This window comes from Falco naumanni, chromosome 13 (assembly GCF_017639655.2).
Source record: "Falco naumanni isolate bFalNau1 chromosome 13, bFalNau1.pat, whole genome shotgun sequence".
Taxonomy (NCBI): domain Eukaryota; kingdom Metazoa; phylum Chordata; class Aves; order Falconiformes; family Falconidae; genus Falco; species Falco naumanni.
The window spans coordinates 12697555-12713435 of NC_054066.1; the positions used below are offsets into that span (position 1 = coordinate 12697555).

Consider the following 15881-nt stretch of genomic DNA (forward strand, 5'->3'; position numbering starts at 1 on the left):
GGTTAATGAATAGAGAATCCACTGATTTTTCTACAGTACAGGTGGGAGCTGGCTCACACTTCAGATCTTGCCTCAACCAGCAATATAAATGTGATTGGCGTCATCTGGCTTTGCAAGCTAATGCTCTAAGTTCAGCCCAACCACCAAACCCCAATCTGGACATACTGAGACTTTTGCAGTGTGGTCAGAGACTTGATAAATTGCAAAGAACTAATCAGAAACTAAAAGGGTGTGTGTATGCATGCACAAGGGTCAGATTCAGGGCTAGAGGAGACTTTTGCCTTCAGCTTTTTGCTTTGTGGATAAGCTAAGGTGAGCCGGTATGGTCCCTGCATGTCTGTAACGTCTTTTCGTTGATCCTTCCTGTTCAAGGTATTTGATGGGATATGTTCATGTTTTGGGGTATACCTCCGTAGAAATGTCCTAGGCTATGTACAAAAAAAAGTGATGTGTATGTATCTAAAGCTGCCAGGAAAATGGTTAGTTGGGCCCGATCGGGTGCTCTGAATGTAGTTGATCAATTAGGCAGTGTGATAGGAGAGCTTTTGTGTAGCTGAAATACTGGTAAGTCATGAGAAAAGGAAAAGAAAGGTGGACTCTTTCTAACTTGCGTTCTTACTACTTCAGTTAATTTGTTTGTCCTAACTTTAAATAGAACATTGTCTCTTTGAAGTTTAATTTGTATGTGAACATCAACATAATTTAAAGTTTTATTATACATTTATATATAAAATATATTTCTAAATAAAAATATTTAAAAAAATAAAATTAAAAATAATTTACCTTAAATTAGGCTTAAAGAGACAGGGCACTGTCTTGGAAAAGTCAATTTTGCATACTTTTTGGGGGGTAAATATAAGAAAAACACAAGTTTCTATTATTTTTTAATATAATGATGTACATTAATTAGCTTTGTTCTTATGCACATATCGAAGCTCCATTTTTTAAGATGTATGTAGTTGTATAGGTAAATATTTTAATACAGCCACTTCACAAATTGCCGTTTAGCAAATTTTTAGTTCCCTAGTGCTTCACAACTCTCATCTATTTTCTGATTTTTTTTTTGTCTCCTTGCAAATTCAAGCTGATAAATTGCCAAATAAATGGAGACTATCCCACTCAGACAAAGCTGCCCTATTTAACTGACCATTTCCATGAAGGATGACTGCTCTTTTAACAGGACTTGGCTTTCAGATACTGGAGACTGAGAACTTTGACTGCAAGGTATTTGTGGTATTTTCAGAAGGAGGAATTCAAGAGGCATTTTCCTGGTGTGTACACAGTGAAATACAGGAACAATGAAAAACAAAAATAACAGGGATTGAACGCTGAGGAATGTCCCAAGTTCATGTCGGTGGATAACGCTGCTGCTGGCGGCCCGGGGGGCGGGGGGCGGCCGGGGGAGCGGCCCAGCGGGTAGCGCAGCCGCGGGGCCCGGCCCGGCTGCCGCCGCCGGGTGACCCGGTGCCCCGGGTCTCGGGGCCCCCGGCAGAGCTGCTGGTGTGCCGCCGTGCGCGGGGCCGCTGCTCCCCCGGTGGCAGCAGGGGGCAGGGGCTGGCTGCCGCCCTCTGCAGCCCCTTCCCCGGGGCGTGTGTCGCCTCACTGCCGAAGCGATAAGGTACCGAGACGGCGGGCGGGCCCCACCGCCGCCTCCCCGCGCCCCCTGCGGCCCGCCGCGGGGCCGGGCCAGGCCTACTGCCGGCGCCGGGTGGCGCTGCCGCCCCGCCAGGCGCCGCCTCCCCGCCCCTCCGCCATGGCCGATGTGGAGGACGGGGACGAGCCGGGCGCCCCCCACTCGCACACGGGCTCCGCGGGCTCCAAGGCGGGCGCCCCCGACAAGATGTTCTCGCTGAAGAAGTGGAACGCGGTGGCCATGTGGAGCTGGGATGTGGAGTGCGACACCTGCGCCATTTGCCGGGTGCAGGTCATGGGTAAGCGCCGGCCGCCAGGCCCCGGCCGCCATGGCCGCCGCCCGCGCCGCAGGGCAGGGGGCGCCGACGCTGCAGCGACTCGCGGGCCGGAGGTGGCCGCCGCGCCCTCCCCTCGCACGGCGGGCGGGGAGGGAGACGCGGTTTCCGGCGGGAGGGGGGCTGCCCCCACCGCGCCGCCTCTTCCTTCTCCGCGCCTTCTCCTCAGGAGCAGGAGGAGGGGGGCCCTGCGGCCCTGGGCGAGCCTGGGCCGCGGGGCTGCACGCACCTGCCGGGGGAGCGGCTCCCCTGGCCGGCCCCGGGCAGCCCCCTGCGCCACCCCCCGCCGGGGCCTGGGCCGCGGCGCTCGTCGGGCGGCCGGGCCTGTGGCAGGGCCTGGGGGCGGGCAGCGGGCCCCGCGGCCCCCGGTAACGGCGGCGGCTGCTTCGTGGAGCCCGTCTCTCGGCGGCTGGCAGCCTCCGCAAGCAGGGCCTTGCTGCTGAGCCGGCCTGAGTGCTAGATGTGCTGCATCTGTTGTGGGGGTCAGGGGTTCTCTTGATTTTGGTTTGTTTTGTTATTTTTTTTTATTTGTGTTTTTGGTTTTTTGTGTTGTTTTTTTATAGCAGTTGTGGATGTATATAAAGAATCTTTTTCCAAATCGGTTAATCCAGAGTGTCTTAACACTTGTCCAAGCCTTCTAATTACTGTTGCAGTTAACACACACGAACGTACTTAAAAATCTATGGAAAAGGGGTTAGTTTACCTGGGTTTTAACTCTGGAGATTGAAAGCAGCCTCAGTGTGTACTGTGATTACTGTTTTCTGATATCTTTTACAAATGTGATATTTGTCTTGGGTCTTTGAAAATTCCTTAAACTCTACTGTGTACCTATACCCAATTTTTACTATTGTGCTGAGTCACCCTAGGCATAAGACCTCTCAGTTGGGCTTGGTACAGTCTGGCAGCACAAATGACCCAAGATTCCTGCTGCAGCACCTTGCTTGTGTAGGTCCAGGCACCGTGATACAGCAGATCCAGTCGGGTTTTGGCTTAACAGAAAGGAGACACAATGCTGTCATCTCTGACGTGTTTTTACTGAGAATGTTCTGTGGAACAGAAAAGGTAAAGGGATGTACTGGAAGAAAAAAACGTGCAGCCCAGACTGAAGCAGTGGGAGATTTACCATTTGCATAAGCGTGTTTTGAGGATTGTCTGCTTTTATATGGTGAATGGGCACCACCCTAGAAGTATGAAATTGGCTTTATCTACCATGTAAGCCATAATTTTAAGAATATATTTCTTAACAGGGCACTATAAAAAAACAAAAAATAACCAGTCTTAAATGAACAAAATCTTACCCAGAGCTTTTACAAAAGTATATGAAAGAAAGAAGTTAACTTCTCATTTTTCATAACTAGACCCAGGGAGTACTTTTCATCTAAAACTAGCAGAAGAATCTGGTAACTTTTTTGAGAGCAAACCACGTTGTTAGAATGTGAAACTTGATCATTACTGACTTGAGTTTAGCAATTTCTTGTTGACCCTGCCAAGACCTGCGCTGGCTCCTGTAGAGCCACTGCGTCGGCAGTAACCTTTGGTGGGAGGCAGTGCCAGACTTAAGCTGGCACTTGTTGAAAGTTTGCTTGATTTTTGCAAGGGAGGGAAGCGTTACCTGGCTTAATTTTCTGCTGGTTTAACTCCTTGAACCAATGTGGTCTTCAAGGATCACAGAGGTACAAGGGAAAGAAGCAGAAATGCAGACGTTGGCTGGGAAGGGCAGGACTGCAGCCATACTGACTTAATTTGCTTAACATTTCAGACTGACATCTTTAGGGTTATGATGCAGGAGTGGGGATCGCTTGCCTTGGTATGGTCGCCGTGATTTCTATCCTTGGCACTTTGTGTTGTTTCTCTGTAACTGCAAATCTAGGGCTGGGGTAGGAAAGCTGCTTTAAGAGTGGCTGCTGGTCTGCCCCAGCTTACTGCCCTGCCTGTTGAGGTGATCCCGGATCAGTTTACTTTGACGTACCATGATACAAGATGAAGGAGTTTGCCTGAATCTTCCCTGCAGCTTGGCCCTTAAGTGGTGCGGAGATAGAAATTACAGGAACAGACAACAGGAAACTTCATTGATGTGTCTTACTTTAATCTCAGTGAGGAAGATACTGTTTCAGAGTTTCTGTCCTCTTTTGGCTTTCATTACCTGAGAAAATGAGGAATGTCTGGGCAGATGAATCCAAGTACTGGCCATATGGGGCAAAGAAGGCAAAAATACTCAAATCTTAATTCCTGTAGCATACTATGTTTCTGTTTTCTAGAAAATAATTGTCCAACTAGTGACATGTAGGCCAGGTCCTACCCATGGGTCACTTTTGTTTAAACTATTACCTTTTCTTTGGAGGAGATAAAGATGTGTTTGCTTCTGTAATAGTTGAACACTGTTGTGCATGCTATTTGCACATACGTCTACGGCAGCCCATGTGAGGGCAAAGAAAAGAAGGCATTTTTCCACTGTACGTGTATGGCATGGTACTAAGCCAGGAAGTTGTCACTTCTCTGTGTAAAGTCCTGAACCTGCCATCCAGTCATATAGCCACAGACTGGAGTGCATACAGATGATAAATATGTTTATCTATTAATTTATATTATCAAATTGACCAATATGTTTACATCTGTATGTGACACGTGAAAATTACATGCAGGTACTTAGTAAGGAAAACTACTATATAAAAAAGTAGTAGGGGCTGGGTGTTGCGGCGAGAGATGTACAGCCTAAAAAAATCAAAGTTGTGAATGATTTCCTTAAAAGGAGATGCTGACATCTGAAAAACAAAGTCCCGTAATTAGGGTTTGGCGTTGTGCTGGCTCTGGTCTTAATATGCCTGAGTGCCTTGGCACAAATCTGCTGGTTGTAATATCTACAAAATAGAGAAGGCTTTTTTTCAGGAGAAGTTATGAAAATACCAAAGCAATGGAAAGTAAACAACACTTGTAGGACAGTTTATAGTCCTTCTGATCTCTTTCAGATATATATTTTATTATCATGTGCACGGTGTTAAAATTTAGATGATGTTATTTCATGTTAAGGGCTGAACTAGACATCAAAACTTGGTATTTCTACCTTTGCAAATTGGTTTTAGAGTTTATATTTTTCTCTGACAAACCTGTTCTTAAGATGGAATCCTGAGAATCAAATTGGGTCTTGTTCTTGTTTACTTTTAGATGCCTGTCTTAGATGTCAAGCTGAAAACAAACAAGAAGATTGTGTTGGTATGTAGTGATTTCATTCGCTTGTTTTTCAGTTGAAACTTATCTCAGTAGGGTGCATTTTAAAGCTTAAGGGAACACTGATTCTTATTAATGTTCGAAAGTCAACTGGTGTTTCATTCTACATTGGGTCATCTTTTTACATTAGTAATAATTTATGCTTTATTTTTGAGTATTAATAAAATTAGTTTCCCCTTCAGACATCCTGTAGAACAAAACGGTTTCAAATTTGCAGTTAACACATATGCAGCTAAGAGGTTTAAGTTTCTCTCACTCTGAGCATAGTTGAGTAGAACATGATGTACACTTTTGAAGTGGGTAGGAAAAGGCTGCCTTCTCCCCCCCCCCCCCCCCCCCCCTTCCAAGATGCATGCCAGATGACACAATGGTAATACCGATAAAAATGCTCTGTTCTGAAATAAATGTATCTGGGTTAGACAGTGGTATTTTTCCCACTCTTAATTCAGACATAATGGAAGCAATTGCTCGTTTATTAACTTTTCATTTGAAAAAGTGGAATCACTTGAGTTTGCAATAATGCTGTTTAAACATAAACGTATTTTCAGTTGCCTACTAATGTACGTAAAAGCAAATCTTAACTTAATTCTGATATATTTAAATTTGAAATAGTAAAAATTGTCTGAAAGAGTTTTCTTTAAACCTTTAACAACTTTTAAACCAGCTTTTCCATGCCCTTGTACTTTTTGTTTTGAAGTTTGTCTCAAACTTAATCCACTCTTGGTTTTGATGATTGTTTTAATTGGAACAGGAATTTCTTGTTCCAGGTGTCTTAAGTGGCTTGTTAAGTGTCCTGTTTTAAGATAATGAGAGAAAAAAAACCACATTAATTTACATCACCCTTGTATTCCAAAAAGGAAAGTGTGCACTAGTAAGGGAATGAAAGCAAAGTAAATAACACTGTTCAGGAGTAGATGGGCAACAGCTAGCACTTTTTGTTGTGTTGAAAAAAGCATAGCCTATGAATAACTTGTGGTCTAAGATCATGTTTTGAACCTATATACTGTGTCAAATGTGCCTCCTTGATACCATACATTTAGGTTTAAACATTGTATTTCAGATGGTAATTTGGTGATGTGCCTTTGTGTGATAGTAGTACATTGGTTATATTTTGGGACTGGGGAAGGTGAAGTGAAGAACTTAAATAGTTGCATTTACTTCCTGGACAGAAATGATAAATGTGTTTGTACATTCACAAAACTGTGTCGCTTTATACAAGAAGGTGTGAATATATGCTTTTCTGTTTCTGTAATGGGAAGTATGTACAAGGATTAATGACAGGACTGTCATCAGAATGACCATAATAATCCAATCTCAGTGGATAAATCAACGATGACCCGCTTTTGTCTCTAAAGCTTGCAGTGGTTATAAACATCTGAGAATGATAGTTTGGACCTTGCTGTAGGTGTTGGTTGGGCAGCTGAGTGTGACTGGAACATGTTCTTTCTTCTCTTTCAGTGGTTTGGGGAGAATGCAATCATTCATTCCACAATTGCTGCATGTCCTTGTGGGTGAAACAGAATAATCGCTGTCCCCTCTGCCAGCAGGACTGGGTAGTCCAGAGAATAGGCAAATAAAAACAATGGAAGATAATTTTTAAATTTTTTTCTGTTGAACTTGTTGAGAATAGTGTGTGTCTTACGACATTTGCTCATACAGAAGAATGGAATGTCAATCACGGCATGATTTACTTAGCTTATCTTCTACAAGATCAGTGTGGTTTTGTTGTATGCTCTTTGCTGTAGGAGAAGGCAATGGTCAGTCTTATTGTAGATTATTTCCACAACTGAAAAAAGAGACACTATCTGTTACGATTTGAGTGTTAACTGTATCAGAGCATAGAAATGTGATGGTGCAGATTAAACCCTAAATATAGTTTATTTAATTTGAAAGGGCAGCCTTACCTGTAAGTCTGATACCCTGAATAGGTTACTGTCAGGATAAAGAAATTGTTCATTTTAAGTAACATTGTATGCAAAAACACAGTTGGTGAGTTTCTTAGTAAGTTCTGGTTTTTGATCTAAAAGGAGTAGTGTGTAAAGCATATGCCATGTGCTTTTTCCATCACACTCTACTAAACAGTTCTGTTAGGTTTTCTTTATGACAGTAGAAAACTTTGTTTTGTTGTATCTCTGTCTGTTGCTGTATTATATCCTATGCATTATTTCTGCAACCATAGTATTAAAATTTAACCACATGAATATCTTTTTTATTTATATTTTTCTTGAAGACCGGGAAAACGTGTATTTTTAATCCAGAGACTTTTTGTACAAAGACACGTATTTGGTATTAGTTAACTAGAGACATAAACAATCTCATTGGTTAGCTGACAAACATAGAAAGCAAACAAAACTGATAATTTAAATATCCTGAGGAAAGTTGGTACTGATTAGCTCTAGGGAAAACTGTTAAATTGTGATTTAATGAAAAATCACTTAATAGAAATTTCTTTACCATCATTTTATTGGTTAGAATGTTATGGAAGTGAAAGAAAGCATTGTTTTATTTTTGTGGAAAACGGTGATATATAATTTTTTTTATATGAATCATGATTTTTTTCTTATGAATATTTAAGTGCTTGTCTCTGACAATGTCTTTTCCCTAAATATCCATAGTAATTACTGTTAATCTGAACATATGCTGTGGGTTTTTTTTAATATATGTAATAGGTTGAATTACTGCTTTGTCTGTAACAAATTCAGGCTTAATAAAATGGTTAATAAACCTGGGTGAAATTGTGGCAATATTATGTGCATATCATTGTTTACTTCAAAGTTACCTTGAATGTTTAAGACTAATGTGTTTCTCAGCAGATGTATTTCTATCCTGTTTAAGTATATTTTAAAAGGTTTATCTTCACTGTATAAAGTAGTTCCAATGGCAGTCAGTGTCATCAAGCATACGTGCAGAGTTTACTGTGTGTTTGTGTTTTTTTTTTTAATACTTGTAATCTTGTTTTTAAAATGTTTTGGGCTTTTTAAACATAGCTTTTGTCTCATTATACAGTGAGATAAAAAATCCTCTGGTTCATTGTTATGGTTTATCACATCAGTTGTTGTTATCCCAGATGATGTCTGTCTTAACCAGTTCTATATTTGTTTTCAATTTTAATGGTAGTAATGGAGTGCCGATCGCGTGTTGTGGAGTAGTTCTGTTTGTGTAAAGGGATTCTTTCTAAAATGATTGCAAAAGAAAATGTGGTTGGATGTGGAGACAATTTTTAGCTGTCAAAGTTAAACTATATCTTATCCACAGTCTATTTTCTCTGCCAGAATTTGGTCCCAGGTTCCACTTTCTAACCTAATTCCATCTAGTCCCATCAGAGCACTTCTCTCTTCATTTTGCTTTTGCTTTGTAGGTGAATATGGAATGTACCAAAGTGATTTGCACCCTGCTTTCAGTTCACGTCATATGCATGACAAGTGTAGCTGAGAATCACAATTGTGCAAGTTTTCCAAAGTGTTGACTCAAACAGGTGTTAACATAGATGAGGTATTAGGAAGGTTAATGTTGAAATTGAAGTAGCTGATATCTGCATATATCTATTTGTGTATTGTAAGTATCTTGTTGACCAGTAATTAGAGGTTTGCCTAGAATAGAAGGTAATGAATTTTAAGTCCCGCATATTTTCTCTGTGAATTAGAAGATACTAGCCTAAGTCCCAGTATTTCTATGAGCTCTACACCAGAGGATTTTCTTCTGTTCCAAATCATACCCAGATACTCCACTAGCATAATTCTTAATAGGTACCCATTTTTAGTCCTCCATTTGTTCACCTCTTGTACATGCAAAATAAATCAGTTTTGTTTCTCACCCAAACGTACTGTTTTATGAGGAGGTAACACTAACTTAAATAGCCGTTACCGACTAATAGTCGATAATGCCGATCTGCTTTTCTCCACTGTTAAATAAATGATGGGTAGATTTGGATAATTCAGCAAATCTAGCTAGAGTCTTCCCTCAGAAGACTGGGGTAATGAGTATGTGTCCAAAGATCATATTGTTTCACTTTGCTTTTTATGAAGTGTATATTCCTTTAGAGAAAGTTTATGTTCCGTGGAAATCGGGAAGGATTCTAATTAACAGAGCAGAATGATTTCTTTGGAGCTGTGGATGTGTCTTAAGCAGATACCATAAACATCAGGTGTTTTCTTGATTTGCTTAGACATTAATATATCAATAGCTGGTGTAAGTTTGAGTTCGCACTTAGGTCCCAACTCACAGCTGTTCATATTGCAGTTGTTTTGAGCTGTGGTGGCATTCTTGCTAAATGTAAGAAAGACCCTGCTGAATTTTAGGACGTGAAATCAAAGCTTTTATTACCTGCTTTTTTGCCTTTCTATACCCAGGATGATATAGGAAGATGTTGCTGTGGGCACCGTTTTCAGGAAAGCCACCGGCAGGATTCCACTCTTCTTCCTTAGACTTTTTTCAGCTTTGCTTGCTGTGCTGACTGCGTTATTTAGCCGTTTATGTAACCTTCTCATGCCCCACACTTGCATTCACCTGGCAGAATTAGCAAATATACAAGTAAGACTTTGAGATACTCTGCTTTAGCATACACTGCGTTCTCATGTATGTGTAGTAATTTGCAATGGATGACCCTCTCAATCACAGCTAGAAAAACATTCATGTCTTAGTGTGATTTTGTAGAGTATTAAGCATGAGTTATATGTCAAATGGGTTCAGTGCAGACAGGATTATGCATGTAAAAACAAAATGCAACATAGTAGTAGAGTGACAAAAAGCAGCCAAGAAGGGCTTAGCGCTTAATTGTAGGAAGTCTGAGGCACCTTTTGTTACTCCTGTTGTTTGTGATTCAGCTCTTCAGCTTGCTTTAAGAGTGAAAAAAGAGAAAAGGAAACTTGACCTTGACCTTAGAGTACAGCTTGACCCCATTGCTACTGAAAGAATTGTGGAACCACTTTTCCCATTCCCGTAATACCTTCCTTAAATTTAAAGAAAGTTTTAGCAGCCAAATCACATGACACCTCAACAGAAGGCAGCTTAGCCTAGTAAGTACCGCACATGATTTTTATTCTTTTGTGGAAAACATGGGGCACAGGCTTCCTGGTAGGCAGCCAGGGAGTCAAGTCAGGTGGAATTTGCCTTCACTTAATTATAATCGGCTTTGTCCCTTTGTTGATGACACCTGAGCCATACGCTGTGCCCACCTTTTCATCCTGCCACTTACTGTTATAAAGCTCAGTAGGAAAAATAAACTGAGGCCACAATAACATATGGAAGTGTCTTGGCAGGATTTAGCCGGTCACTTGAAGTGGTTTTCCTTTATCTCTGGGTAGGAGATGAAGTCAGAACTACATGTTGTTTTGTATATAGGGATCATTATTTTTAGCCCAGCAGCAGGTCTTAGCCTCTGCATGTAATCTGCTCAGACAGAGCCACATAAGGCATCAAAGTTTGCATGGGGTATCTGTGGAGCTCAGATACATGGATGCTGAGTATAACTTGAGTTTTAGAAGGATGGATGCTCAACATAATGAATTGTGTGGTAATTTAAAGCTCAATGTCTCGTGTTTGTCGATGTCAACTTCTGTTTCAGGTGTGGCAGATTTGTGATAGTATCTGGTTTTATAAAGAGCTTCTAACTTAATTAATTCTTACTACCTTGGTGTTCTCTGTGTTAAGTGAGGGAGAATCAAAGCTGTTGTAGTAACTGTGGCCAGCGTGCCACTGAGTTTAGAGTGTGCATGTATTGCAGACAGGAATCTCTGCATGTTCTCAGCAGCCGGGGACAGTGCATGTGGAGGCAATCTCAGTGCCTTTAAAGTTTATCAGGGCCCATTCTGAAACACCAGCTGAACTGCATGCATTTGGTGCTGCTGGTGAGAAGGGCTGCCTAGCATGTCATCCCTCAGCTATACATAGCAAACTCAAAGCTCCTTACAGAGAAACCTCTTACCAGTCACTTTCCACAAATGGTGCATATACCTAAAGGTACTTAGTGAAAATCCTTGAGAGGTATTTAATGCAAAAGCAGTTAGTCTCTCTGGTGTTTTTCAGAAGCCTACACACACCACTAGCACCTACAGCATAGCACTTGGACCAGTTACTCCCTTTTCCTCAGCCAGGCTCTGCCACCCCAAGAGCTTGCCAAGATGTGTGACATGGGGGGCCTTGACAACCTCATTGCCAACACAGCCTATCTGCAGGCAAGGAAGAGTGGAGATGGAGACACCAAGGAGATGCAAAAGAGACGTAAAAGCCTCTCGCTGCCCAAGATTGAACAATGCAGCGAGGTTAGACAGTCCCTTGTTGTTGATTATGATAGCATCTGTGAGCAGCAGCCCATTGGCAAGAAATTCTTCAGAGACTTCTTAGAGACAGTGCCAGAACATTTGGTAGCTAGGGACTTCCTGGATGAGGTGTTAAACTGGGAATTGGCAGAGGACAATGTCAAGAGCAGTACCATGGAGAATATGGTCACCAATTTTCTTAAGGCAGGTTCCAAAAACTACCTGGCTTTCATGAGCTCTGACTTGGCCAACAAATGCCAGGCAGCTACTGCAAACGACTACGAGAATGTCATGCAGCTGGCCAAGGAGGAAACCAAACTCTTCCTTAAAGGCAAGCCCTTCCAAGACTTCCAGACCAGCCCCTTCTATGACAAATTCCTCCAATGGAAAGTTTTTGAGAAGCAGCCGGTAACTGAGAAATACTTCTATGAGTTCCGAGTGCTGGGCAAAGGTGGCTTTGGAGAGGTAAGAGCTGTACGTTTAAGGGTGTGGGTCGTTCCTTCCCTTTCAAGACCAGCAGGTGGATTTGTAAAGAGGAACCTGGCAATGGCTTTAGAAAAGTTTGGCAAGACTTGGTCCTTCAGATTGTACATTTGCCAGAAATGTGGCTGGGTTTCTTACCCATACTGTGAAACAGGCTCCAGATGCCTGTTGGTGAAGAGCTACTCAGAATTTTTATGTTCTGTATCTATGCCATTAAAAAAAGCAGGCTGCTTTACAAAAGCTTGCATAACTGTCCATGTAGTTAATTATTAGTCTGCTCCTTGGCACCATCTTAGCCTGTGTTAGCTCACACACTCCCAGACAATTCTTAGGTGCAGTTTAGGGAGTAGCACAGATGAGGATTTGTTCCCAAAAGATGAGTAAGGCTTCCTTTTTTTGAGATGGAAGAGCGTTTAGCTGTACAGATGAAAGCTGCGTATGCCGCTTACTGTCATGGTCAGGAAGTGGGTCCTTGTAAATTTTTTTTGCTAATGCATGTCTACTAATGGTGTCCTCAAGAACTTTGCGTAAGGCCCACCATATTCTGGTCCAGAGCAGAACAGATCATACGCTTGTTTTTTCCTTATTTTTTCTGCTAATATTCTCTGCTACGAAATTTGCAGCAGCGGCTACTAACAGGCATCTGTGATTCCCCAGTTTCTGCCTATTACTGCCCTTGGTATTCCAGTCTGTATGTGTAAAATTCCTTCATTACCTTTCCTCATGCATCTTGCTTCTCTAGGTTTGTGCCATCCAGGTGAAAAATACTGGTAAGATGTATGCCTGCAAGAAACTGGATAAGAAAAGGTTGAAAAAGAAAGGTGGAGAGAAGATGGCACTGTTGGAGAAAGAAATCCTGGAGAAGGTCAACAGCCCTTTCATAGTTACGCTAGCTTATGCCTATGAGAGCAAAAGCCATCTGTGTCTTGTCATGAGCCTCATGAATGGAGGGGATCTGAAGTATCACATCTACAATGTGGGAGAAAGGGGTTTGGAAATGAACAGGGTCATCTATTACTCAGCTCAGATCACCTGTGGGATTCTGCATCTCCATTCCATCAAGATTCTGTACCGGGACATGAAACCCGAAAATGTCCTCCTGGATGATAACGGTAATTGCAGACTGTCTGATCTTGGATTGGCAGTGGAAGTCAAAGAAGGGAAAAGCATCACTCAGCGGGTGAGTACAAATTCATTGAACATGGGCAGTGGGAAGGGAAGCTGTTCTATTTCTAATGCATGATGAGTCCAAGACTTAATTCCCGGGGATTTGCTCTTTGCTAAAGACCTTACGTGGTCACTTCATTTTAAGAGACAGGTGGTAAGAAGATTTGGTTAATGAACTCTAGATGCTATATGTCATAAAATAACTTCTCTTACACAGAAACAGTAGAATCGGCTTGACCAGTTGTTTTGCTTTAAGATAAACTCATGAACAATTATTTTAGAGAGGTTAACAGAGATGCCTTGTGCCTTGGAGTAATAGTGCATAGTCAGGGGATTTAAACAATTACTTGGTTTTTTTAATGAGCAGCAGTTAACTGTATGACTCGTTTGGTATTCTGGTTTTGCTCCTGGAAGACTACAAATTTCTTCCAGATCACTCTTTAAGTGATGTTACTGATTTTACTGCAGGTGTTTGTTGTACTGCATAATAAACCGTTGCCCACATTCCTGTCCCCACAAATTAATTCCTGAAAAAAGTAGCAGACTTGATGTCAGTTTGCAAATGTGCATGCCTGTGTGCATGTGTAGGAAGAAAGAGATGGATTACCAACTGTTTTTTATTGTGTGAAATAGACTGCAGCACTTCAGCTGTGCTTGTGGTCATCACAAACTAATGCAAATTTGTAATAATGTCATGAGGTTTACCCAAGAAAGATGTATTCAGGTAGCTTAACTATGGAAAAAGTGTGGTTTTCCCAAGGTGTCTGGAGCTTAAAGATGTATATAGAGAGTGAATTTGTCTGAAATACACTAAGAGTATGGAGAAAAGGAAGCAACGTTATAAACTGGTCTAACTGCCTTATGTTAAACTCCCCAAGTCTTTCAAATGACTTTGTAGAAATTCAGTACAGTAGAGGGGACCTGCTAGTAACCTTTTGCGTCATGCTTGAAGTACATGTCTTTTGATGTTATTTAATACAGTAATTTGTAGTTTGAAGGTTAAGTTTTTCCCTGGCCATCTGAAACATTTCTATTGTGAGTGGGTTTAGTTCTCAGCGAAAGAAAATATGGAAGGTGTTGTATTTTTAGATGGGAAATAATTTTAAAATGAGACTGCAGTGTGTTTTAGATGTGAAAATACAGTTTCTTTGAAAGCTAAGGCAGATATTTAAATAAAACTTTATATGAAATGGGAATGTTGTTTTGTTTGTGAAGATGACATTTCGATCAGTGAATCCAAAGCTATAAACCTTATTGTGCTTTTGAGAGTTATAGGTGCATACAGTTACTATGATCAGAAAAAATAATTTTGTCGAAGGGCGGTTTTTCCGACTTGTAATATGTGGGGTTTGGCAGAAGGAAAAAAAAACACCCCAAAATGGAAGAGTGTATTTAGAAATGTGTAACCACTTCTGTTGGTATTAGGGTAGAAACTCAAAGCAGCAGAGGGCAAGGTGGTTGTTCCTCACTCGCTGTAACAGTCATCAAGTTATTATAATGATTTTTCTTCTGTTGTTCTCTGTTTTTAGAAGCATTATTTGCCATTGTATGAGTGCTTTTATTAGAGCAAAACCTGCAATGAATAATATACAACGTGATTGTAGTGTTAGAAGGAATTTCTGTTAGAGGCAGTTTTATTCATACAGGAAATTGAAATAGGAGAAGGAAGAAAAATTCTTTTTTCTTTTTAATTTTCTGTATCGTAACTATGAGGGACGTAAATGAAGAGTAATTCCCGGTATTATTTTGCGTTTTTATAAACTAACCCTATTTGAGTCATTTGAAGGCTACTACTAAAAAACATGCAAGAGCTAGATATTACTGTTATGTATAGTAATGTCATACACAGGAAGACCTAAAAACACCTTTACAAAATGTGTTTAATTAAGTTTCAGCATGAATTCCTGTAATAAAATAAAAATGGTGCTGTTAAATTAATTTTTGTTTACTAAAGTAACACTGTGACTTAAAATTAGCAGAATTTTTATATCACAGCATGCATTTTGAGTATGACTAGCAAACTGCTACCACTTTAAATAAAAAAAAAACCAACCTTGAGAAAACATATTCTTACAGGTTTGAGGTTTATTCACCCCAAAAAGGTGTATGGCTCCAAGACAGATTTATTAAATAAAATTTAACCAGTTGCAGCATTTTGTGGACACAGTTTTATAAGGGCAATTTCATAAGCTAAAGCAGAAAATATATTCCTTGAGGCCAAATCTCTATTGTACCGTGCATCTGAGTGAAGTGCCTAACATCATAAAGCTGTTTCTAGATTTTGGATGATGGTCTGAACTGACAATTTAAGGCTTACGATCTTCAGGCACTAATTATAGGGAGAATATAAAAGCTTTCCGTTTCAATTTATTTATCCATTTGCAAAGAATCCTTCTGTTTTGGTGGGTGTTCTGGTATGTTCAACTTTGTATCTCCAGTAGTTCTGACTTTAAAGCCTTTGTAACCTCGTAATCCTCTTTCATGACCTGGTTCTTCTATATCGTACTTAAAATATCGTTCTATTGCACTATCAGAATAATGCCAAATTTTGCTTTAATCATATTCATAAGTCATTCTGCTGCCTGAAAGTAATTCACCAATATCTGTAGTACCAGATGAAACCGTGGTTTAGCTGTCTGGTACACTTAATGGTCACCTATTTCATCTGGTCTTATACATGTATTATGAAGAATTAAGATAGTTAATTTGTTAAATGTAAGGCAGAGAAATATTTTTTTTAAATTGCATCTATTATGGTCTTTCTATAAGTTGATATATTAAA

The 15881-nt window shown here is 40.7% G+C and overlaps 2 protein-coding genes across 3 annotated transcripts in view; both read left to right on the forward strand.

Annotated features, from left to right (window-relative positions):
• Positions 1-1680: 1680 nt before the first annotated feature.
• Positions 1681-7936, forward strand: RNF7 (ring finger protein 7). 2 transcript variants are annotated; one of them, XM_040613025.1, is made up of 3 exons: positions 1681-1924; positions 5130-5177; positions 6651-6707. In XM_040613025.1, the coding sequence occupies exons 1-3, from the start codon at positions 1754-1756 to the stop codon at positions 6705-6707; spliced, it is 276 nt and encodes a 91-aa protein (XP_040468959.1). In that variant the 5' UTR covers positions 1681-1753. The 2 variants fall into 2 exon arrangements, with proteins under 2 accessions (XP_040468959.1, XP_040468957.1); XM_040613023.1 differs by having other exon boundaries at positions 1717-1931; positions 6651-7936.
• Positions 7937-8054: 118 nt separating this feature from the next.
• Positions 8055-15881, forward strand: part of GRK7 (G protein-coupled receptor kinase 7) — a 33469-nt gene continuing 25642 nt past the window's right edge. The window contains exons 1-2 of the mRNA XM_040613022.1: positions 8055-11914; positions 12675-13112. Of these exons, the coding sequence (XP_040468956.1) occupies positions 11312-11914; positions 12675-13112 (1041 nt within the window). The 5' untranslated portion in view covers positions 8055-11311. The remainder of the gene's footprint in view (positions 11915-12674; positions 13113-15881) is intronic.